At 35.8% G+C, this 9,854-nt stretch overlaps 1 protein-coding gene across 2 annotated transcripts in view; it reads left to right on the forward strand.

Moving 5' to 3' along the window:
- The window catches only part of SGCZ (sarcoglycan zeta), a 181,987-nt gene extending 176,192 nt beyond the window's left edge, over window positions 1-5,795 (forward strand). For both annotated transcript variants that reach the window (XM_018906987.3, XM_050973777.1), the window contains one exon: window positions 5,580-5,795. In XM_018906987.3, coding sequence (XP_018762532.2) covers window positions 5,580-5,795 — 216 coding nt within the window. The remainder of the gene's footprint in view (window positions 1-5,579) is intronic.
- Window positions 5,796-9,854: the final 4,059 nt, after the last annotated feature.

Genomic DNA, 9,854 nt, shown 5'->3' on the forward strand with positions numbered 1-9,854 from the left:
GGTCCATGCAAACTAAAGCACTTCAATTTATGCTATAGTTCATCTTAACCTTGAATATTGAAACACATCAGCATATGAAAATTATGTAGTTGAATATAGTGACCTAATCTGTACAATCGTCTTTGTAGGATGCTGATGATAGCCTGTGCAGAATAGCAAAAAGACTAAGACCAAACCTTGCATTCCTGTAAATCAGAATAATTGAATATTTAAGGCAATCCAAAAAGTTTATTTAGTGAGATGGTTGATTAACACCCACCTATCAGATTTCCCTCATTTTCCTTCACACTTCCTCCAGTTTCCTGCAATTTCTTATCTGCATTAGACTGAAATATACCTTTGCAGCCCAATACAGTTGCCTGTTTAATCGAAGAGTTCATGGATACAGAAAATTCTTCATTGTCTATCAATCCTAAGTTTTTAATTTGGCTGTATCAACTTAAACTGTCACTTGCTGTCTTGACTAAGACCCATTGTAGAATTTTATACATGACAGGTTCATTTCTCTGTATTAAGGCTTGTACGAGTATTTGATTTTTTACCTCATGCCCACATATTTCCCACTGAAAGTTTGCTCCTTCAATTTAGTTCTTTGTTTTGTAGATAATCTATGTTTTCTGGCTTGCCCTCCTCTTCCTTTCCCTCTCAACGTTCAGATTAACAATCTGTCTGATGAGCAGGTAAATGGCAGATCTTCGTTGGCAATGTGTGTATAAAAAGTGTACCATTTTTCCATTCTTACCACATACACTAGGCTGATTCAGTTTGATTCTTTAATTAGTCAGAAATTGGATCTACTTTTAAACAATATAGTACTAATGCCTTTTTCTTTGTACTAAGATGCACATGACAAAGCAATGATCTGGGATTTCTAAACCTTAAGTATTTAGAGAGCATGATGCTGCTCAGCATTCTGCTCTCCATGAAATAACATTTCTCTGAATAGCAGCTGCCTTTTCCATCTTGCAATCTGTCTATCAGTCTCCTACAATGTTTCAGGAATGAATGAAGGCTTTGGTTTTATTTGTGCCTATTTATCTGCTGAGGTGTAGAACTCTCAGGAAAAGTATGACTGGCCTACATTGCCTTGATGCATGTCAAGTATTAAGTTACAGCTCCGACAGACCCCGACCACATGCTTCCAGCACCTTTTAAACCCACAGGAAGGTGGGAGGGAGAGGATAGGTGAGCCACCAACCAGGTGGGAGAGGGAGGGTCTCAGGGGACAATGACACCTGGACAGGCCAATGACTCCAGGTCTGAAAAGCATCTTTTGAACTTCTGCCAATTACACGATGCCCTAGCTGGAATGTGGAACTTGACAGACAGCAATTAGGAAGAGGGCAGGGGGGAGGCAAGGAGGAAGCAGAGCTTCACACCACAACATTAAGTGGCTTATCTCATACCTCTCACAGCAAGACAGATTAGAGAAAGACCATGTACACATTAACTACTGTCATCTATCAGCAATGTTCCCTAGAAGCATCATACTGTTTAATTTTTTCTCTTGCCTCTTTTTCGTTTCTCTTTAAACACCTGATAAAATCCAGCATAAAACAGTAAGTAGTTTAAGTTTTGCTGGTGTTGGAGGACTTTTCAGCCACGAATTTCAGTTTTAGCAGATCAGAGGACAGAAAACATATATTCTCAAATATGTGCACTGAAATTTCTAATGTGTTGGGTTACTCTGGAGGTATATTTGGATTCCTCCTTAACTTAAAGATAGTAATGTTGCATCTCTAAATTTTGTCTTTCATTTATAACCCTGACAGCATATGTACAAGGTAGATTTTAATACTGGCTTTAAACCATCTTTATTAATCCTCTTCAACACAGGCTTCACCAGGGTGTAGCTATAGGGATGGGATTAAATTGGACTCTGCAGCAGATATCACCCTCTCAAGAAGTCAGTTCAATTTTTCTCAGATGCCATATCCTAGTACCCACATTGCTCACCAGATGTTCTGAGATGCATGCTGGGACAGGACTGGATAGCTACCATGCAGAATTATGATACCAGATAAGCCTGGATTGTTGTACATCACAGTGTGAATTTGTAAATACCAGTAGAAAAGCCTGCACAGCTATGCTTAATAAAGATCATTTCATTTAATGAGCAAAATATCTGAGCTACATTGTATTGTAATGCACATTTTAATCCAGAGTAAAGTGCTCTGGGATTAAAGTCTTGGAGCAGTACACTACAGACCACATGCAATGATAGACTGAAGAAGTGTAGCTGTCCTGATGTAAACAACCAGAAAAATTATTGGGCTCACAGCAAATAATAGAATAAAGCTCAAGAGATTAAACTCCAGCCAGATCTCTGGCACATAGGCTTTCTGGTTTTTTGAGTTAATTTTTGTTTGAATCAAAACATGTCTTGTAGAACCCATTTAATTTTGTATTACAGATTTCTCATGAGCCTTTCCCATCATGACTGCAGCTAAGCTGTTAAAATGGCTAGTCACACAATCTGCCAAAAGTATAAAGAGCTCATCCTGTATTTTGGTGGACTGCCTTACACACTTATCTTCTATATTTAAGTGCTTTTTATTATTGCATATATGATATTCTAATATCTCCAGCTTCCATAGAAATAGCCTTTTTCTTTTCTTCTTTGGTGTTCCAAGTATACCAAGGTGTGCTGGTTTTGGCTGTGACAGTGTTTATTTTCTTCACAGTGACTGGTATGGGGCTGTGTTTTGGATTTGTGCTGAATACAAGGTTCATAATGTAGAGATGTTTTTGTTGTTGCAGAGCAGGGCTTACACAGACCCAAGGAATTTCCTGCTTTTCATACTGCTAGGCTGGGGGGGAGACTGGGGGTCCATGGGAAGCTGGGAGGTGACACAGTCAGGGCAGGTGACCTCAACTGACCAAATGGACATTCCATACTCTATGACATCAGGCTCTCTGTATAAAGCTCCTGGGGGAAGAAGGAATAAGGGGAAGGGCCTTTGGAGTGCTGATGTTTGTGTTCCCAAGTCACCATTATACATGATGGAGCCCTTCTCTCCTGGAGATGGCTGAACACCTGCCTGCCCATGGGAACCAGTGAATTCATTCCTTATTTTGCTTTGCTTGTGTGCATAGCTTTTACTGTTAAACTGTCTTTATCTCAGTCCATGAGTTTTCCAGCTTCTACCCTTCCAATCTCTTCCTGATCTTTCTGGTGGGGGAGTGAATGAGTGAGTGGCTGTGTGGCACATGGCTGCTGGCTGGGGTTAAACCATGGCACAAGGCTCACTGAAAGTCAGTATTAAAAGTCCAAAAGGCCACTCAGATTTTTTCTAGCTCTATTTGTTAAAAGTTATCAAGAACTGTTGATTAAAAGTATGTGACATTACTGGCTCCAGTTTAATATCCTGTTGAATTACTGTTGAAATTGAAAGTATTTTATCACAGTCATGTTCTGACATCAATTTTTGATCTTTCTACAAGTACAGAACTATGCTGAGCTTTATTCAGTACAAAAGATACACTTATACTTACATAGACCTCACATTATTAAATGCTGCTGGATTTTTATGCAATGCTATTGATAACTCTACTGTTACTACTTTAATAATGGACCTGTTGCCATTTGTTTTTTCTTGATATGAGAAGTGAAAGAATGCTTTTAATTACTTGTCACTCCATTTATTATTGGGTGCTTTTTTTCCTTCCCACATTTTACTAGTTCCTAGTTTCTAGTTTGTTATTAAACTCTTTTTTTCCCATCTGTTATTTTATTTTCATATTATATTTGCCATAGTTACTTTCACATTTACTCGTAGCTGAGATGAATGTTTTAACACATGTAATCTATTTTTTTTCAGTTGTAATTCTAGCAAAACATTATTAAATTGTTCCAAACACCATCCACATTTCTTACATAAAAACTATTTCTGCAGCAGTTGTGACTGCTAATTGTCTCAGGTCTGTAACACTGGACTTTCCAAGCAACATTGTGTGTATGTGTGTCTAAATACACACATACACATCATTCTTTTGTTCCGTAAGTTACAGAACAAAGGTAATAGCTTGCTACATTTTAGTTTTGTGATCACTTCCTCTGTCAGTCACAATGTGAATTAAAGCAGGCATTGTGATATGCAGATGTCACCTTTGCCTCTGTGATTCTCCCTTTCTATCCCTTTTGGTGAGTATTTCCTCCCACGACACTATGATTACTGTGGGAGCTGGAGAACTTACAGTGATGGGGAGTTGTAGTGTTTGGGGCTACTTTCAGACTATATTACCTTCAATAATTCCAGTCATTTACAATGCTTCTGCTGTGGATGGAAACATGAATATGTATCAATCCCTGTATGGAATTTTACCCAGACACTTTATTTTTTTCCCAGCCTGCTATTCCTAACTTCTCCACGGCAGGAGCTCAGTAGTGCTTCTGCACTGCTTTACTGCCATATACCACTTATTTTATCATAAAATAAAACTTGCCTCCTATAGATAAAAAAAAAAAAGCAATACTTTCCATATTTCTTTAGGTTCTTTACATGTACTGTGAACATTGTGGTACAATGATGTCAATTTGGATTCATTGATTTTAAATACCATATAAAAAACTCTAGCAAGTATTTAAGGAATTCACCTTTCCTAAACTTCAAGTGTCATCTCCAGAGCTTAATGTCATTTTGATTTGTTATTTGTATTCTAGAAGTTCTTAGTCTGCTCCTGAGATAATGATTGATTTTACTTTAGCTCTTATTTATTCTTTCCATAAATAAAAAATAAATTCTGAGCAGCTGGATACTCATCTATTTGAATCAGTAAAAGACATGCAGTTTTCTGCAATTGTAAATATAAGTATTGGAGAACTCAGCAGAGATTCGTTAATGTTACTGGTATCTACAGTTTCATACTGACTCATGTTAATTCCAAGGCATATTGAAAAAAAACCACAATATTTTTTAATCATACTTGATGTTAAAAAACAAATGGGAATATCTTGATGGCCTTCTTGATAAGACTTTAACCTGAAATCTTTCCTCCTCTTAATTTAGGTCAAAAAAGCTCTTTATTTTGTGCATATGTCTTTGTAACCTCATTTAATTATTTTCTGGAAGTAGCTATTGTTAAGCCTCTACAATTTAGCACAGTTCAGCACATATTTTCAGCTGCTTACAGGAACACACTGGGGAATGTGCTTTAATATCACTTCACACTTATTAAAATACAAATTCTGCCAGAGTAAGTATATGCTGCTGCCATGAATGAATAAATGTTAATCATAAAATGTACAAGTGAAAATTCAATCTACTCAAGAATCTTGTCTAAATGTTTTTGTATAATAATATTTGTACCTGAATAAACATGTCAGTGAAGTAATTGCATAGATTGTCATAATGACTATTAATGCAGAAATGACTACACAGAGATGAAAAACAATAAATGCTGACAGCTTTCTTCTAAAGAGAGTAATTTTTAATATATCTTTATAAAAATTCTAATAAAATATTTCTAAAATGCTAAATATATTTCTAGAAAATCACAGCTGCCTCAAAGCACTTCTTTAAAATATGTCTCACTGCTGATAGAAATTTATGTATTCTTTTTTTTCTCTCTCTTTTTAGATATTTTTAAACGCAGATACAATCCGCCTGGGAAATCTACCAGTGGGGTCCTTTTCATCCTCCTCCTCCTTCTCCTCCTCCTCCTCACCCAGCTCTTCAGCTCCTCGCCAGACTATCTATGAGCTCTGCGCCTGTCCCAATGGTAAACTTTACCTGTCCCCAGCAGGAGCAGGCTCCACATGTCAATCCAGTAGCAACATCTGCTTGTGGAGCTAGAATGACTCCGTTTTATCCTCACACCAGAATAGCCTTTTGTTACTATCCCTCTGCTTCACAGTTCAGTTCGGTTTCCCTTGTGACAAGCCCGACGCTCCAAACAGCCTGCAGAGCAACTTCTTCCACTGTAAGCAGGAGTACAGCGCTGCCTTCTCATGTGGTTTGTGCTGCCACTCAGCACAGAGATGGGAGAGAGAGATCCAGAAAACAATGTATTCTTCACCAGGAAACCTAGAACATAAGATCACCTTATTTTCCAAAAAGGGACAATAACACAGGTGCCTTTGCTACTTGAAGTGAAGCACATAGTTTTAGATTTTTGCAGGACCTGCATATGAACTGCACATAAATATATAATTAGAGAGACAGAGAGAGAGAGAGTACATTAATTTACCCAGAATCTGATGGTGAGATGAATTGGTTCCCCCTGTATGATAAATAACTTTACTGTCTGAAAGCACAATTTTCCATTCATCTTTTTGGAAGTAAACTTTTATCCCTGAATTTTAAAATTTTAAAGCATTGTGTGATGCTTGCTTTACTAAACAAATTCAGTAAATGGTTTTTAATACAAAAAGAGACAGAATTCCTCCCTGAGTTTGGTTTCTTTAAAAATGTGTTGTTACTATTTGTCTACTAAGTCTAGGGTTTTGTACACTAGGTAAATTTTGGAAATGCTCAGCAATATTCCTTTAAAAGTTAAAAAGACATGCTCTTGTTTGTCAGATCTGAATGACCTTATATAATATTTTCGTGGCCATTGCATGTGAAGCGATTGCTTTAAGTAGAACATGCAGTTTCTGGAAAAGACAAACAGGGTAAAAAAGGAAATTCTGATGATATGTTTGTTGATCAGTGTATTGCTCTCCACAAGGTTCTTATAATTGGCAAATACAAAATCAAGGGAGAAATCTTCAAAGGTGCATCTTGCCCTTTTTCTGACTATGTCTATCTGCTGTCACTTGAACACAGTGCAAACATTGGTAGTAATGTAAAGTGTGGTGCTGAAAAGCAGTGCACTAACAACTTGTATGACATTCACATTTATTATTCTCTTTTGTTTACCATCTGTTGCTGAGGTTTCAAAGTAATAGTAGTATATATAAAACCACATATTAAATGACATTTGGTATTAAAAAGTACATCAATATTACATTACTTTTACCTTGGTTAAATTATGCAGCCACAGCTGCACTCAGATCTCACTACTGACTTCCTTTTTTGACAAGTTTCATGTGGGATTTCTTTCTTGTGTCAATGTTCATACTTATTTGGCTTGATTGTTAATTGAAATCTTATAAAAAATGCTTTGTTATGCTGCTGGTAAATTTGTCACAGCATTGATTAACAAGAGTATCTTGAAACTTGCAGAACCCAGGAAAGTAAAACAATATAAAAATGCTTCCTATTGTGGAAGATGGCTTGATTGTGTGAGGTAAGTGTGCTTTTTAATTCTATTCTTTAAGTTATGTCACCTAGCTTGTATTTTTAGAGGCTTCTGAATCTAAGATCACCAATGAAATGAGAGCTTTTGCAAAGGAATTCTAAAGTTGGGGGAGATGGTGCAAGGTGGGTATTTCTACACCCTTTTTAAAAAATATATATTTTTAGAGGAAAAAAAATTGAAAATGACAAAACTAGTACGGTGATTGCCTTGGCATCTTATTACCACCTAATAAGATTGACTTTGTTTTCACTTCAGGTGAAATTCACTCCTATGCAGAAGACCAGCACAAGACGTGTCAACGGCTTGACTGGTGCTTGCCTTACCATTGGCTCTCTTCAGAGGTGTGAATTTTACCCCATAGCAAGAATTATGTATTTGCTGGTTTTAAGAGTTAAATGAAGATTTTGAATTGTTTATTGTATGTCTTCAAAAGAAGGCTGTTAACAGCTGACTTGTTGTCTATTTGGGATTTTTCTTCTTTGAAGGAAATTATACTAGAAAATATTGCAAGAAAATATTAGAACATGAGGATTTTTCAGATAGTAAGAGGGGCAAAAAGAATTGCAGATGACAAAGAAGGTGACAATAAAACAGGAAAAAGTGTAGCCATACAATACACTCTTATAACTGTAGGGATATAGGTGTCTTTTTCTTATGCACACAAATAATAGAATGGTGAAGGGGCACTCATGAATTTCAGGGGAAAAAGTATAAAGATATGCTTGAGGACATCTATGTGTATTCATTATCTGTGCACACCTACATACACCTGTTGCTTAAAAGACGAACAAATATAGTTACTAATCTGTTTGGTGATTTAAAATGGGGCTTCCTACAAATTGTATACATGTAAGCTAAGGAGTTTTAGTTCTCCTCAAATAAACCTGCAGGATGACTTGCAGATACTTTGTCATGAATCTTCCACTGAAAAATTACTATTTGTTTGTTCTTCATCTTCTGAGATTATTTAGCTGTTATTTGTTCACTGGATGGAAGGACCCAACCTTAATAAATTTTACACCAACTTGGTTGGGAATGGGCAGGTAGGAAGAAAACCCTTTTGTTACCAGATTAATTTTAACAGCAAGACTGAAATAATTTCCCATTTTGTGTGAAGAGAACTCAGAAGAGATAGGGAGTAGTACACAGGAGTCCAAAAAACCAACCCAGTAAGTTCACGTGGCTCTGCACTGTCGGGATATTCTTTATTGGAGTCCTGTCAGTATGAAGTAGAGCATATTTAAGAGCTTCAACAACCAATGAGATAGAATAAGAAGTTCTCATAAAGTCTTAATATTCTGGTGAATTTCATAATATTACTATCTTTCTTTAAATCCATTGAAAACTGTAAGAAGGGAAGAAAAAACTTTGTATTTTAAAAAGCATTTCTAGCCCACATGATTTCAAGGAGTATTTGAAAAGTGATTTCAATGCATTAACCATACTAAAAAATTAAGATGCTATCTTTATGACAGCAACAAAATATCTGCAAAGATCTCATTGGCTACATGTATTTAATATATACAATAGATTTATCTCCTGTAAAAAAAACTTTTGTGTCGTATTATCGGATGCTGTCTCTTTCTTGTTAATAAAAGAGAAAAAAAAGAAAAAAAAAGAAGAGAAAAGTAAAAGCATCAGCCAACCTCTCTGAGCACTGTCAGCTGTATGGTTTGTATTGCAGTTCATTCATTGGTTAAGTGTTAAGACCAAAGACAGACACTTCTATTATATCCAACACTATGACACTGCTGTTTCTACTAATTCTGTTGGAATGAAGAGATGAAAAGTTGTAATTACAACATTAAATGTAACATAGTTTAGATTTGTGCAGCATTTTGAGCTGTAGATTTTCACTTTTTTCCAGGGTTTAAATTTTTTGTCAGTGTCTTGCAATTACATTACTATTCATGCATATGGAGGGTCTTTTGGTCTTCCTAAGAAAACATGCCAAGGCATTGCTTCTTTGAAATGAAGTTATGCTGGTTTGCTTGAAAAATCAGCTTGGCTGGATAAAAGAATTCACTTTCAAGCATTTTAGATGCAGAGGGTTATTAAGTCTGGAAGATAGAGCCATAAATGTCTAGAAGGATTTAATGAAGGATGTTTGAAATATTTAGTTGCTAACATAATGTATCTTTGGTGGGGGGGGAGGAGGTGTTTTATTTGTTTGTTTTGCTTTGTTTTTAGATTCTAAATAATTGCTAAATAAAAAACAATTCAAAACCCACAAACTTTGGACTATGGACTTGTTATCAGCTGATTCACTGTAATGCACATGAAAGTTGGATCAAAATCTGTGTTGTATTGTTCCAAACACTACTCAGTAAAGGTCTGCTAACAATTTTTGTTTTGTAAACTTCATGTTGATGGTTTTCTTGTGTATAGAAGTATATATAAAAAAATGGGAACTATTTTCTTACACATACTATGCAATATATTTGTAGAACTGCAATATTACCAAAATTACAAAAGCTGTGCTTTTGTACTCTCTTGCTTTATGTAACACAAATCTTTTTTCTATTTAATGGATTGTCTGTCTTAAAATTGTGGATTATTCAAAAGCAGTACTCTAAAAATTTAAAGATTTTTGTTTTATTTACGTTTGATTT

The sequence above is a fragment of the Serinus canaria genome, chromosome 4 (genome assembly GCF_022539315.1).
Source record: "Serinus canaria isolate serCan28SL12 chromosome 4, serCan2020, whole genome shotgun sequence".
Taxonomy (NCBI): domain Eukaryota; kingdom Metazoa; phylum Chordata; class Aves; order Passeriformes; family Fringillidae; genus Serinus; species Serinus canaria.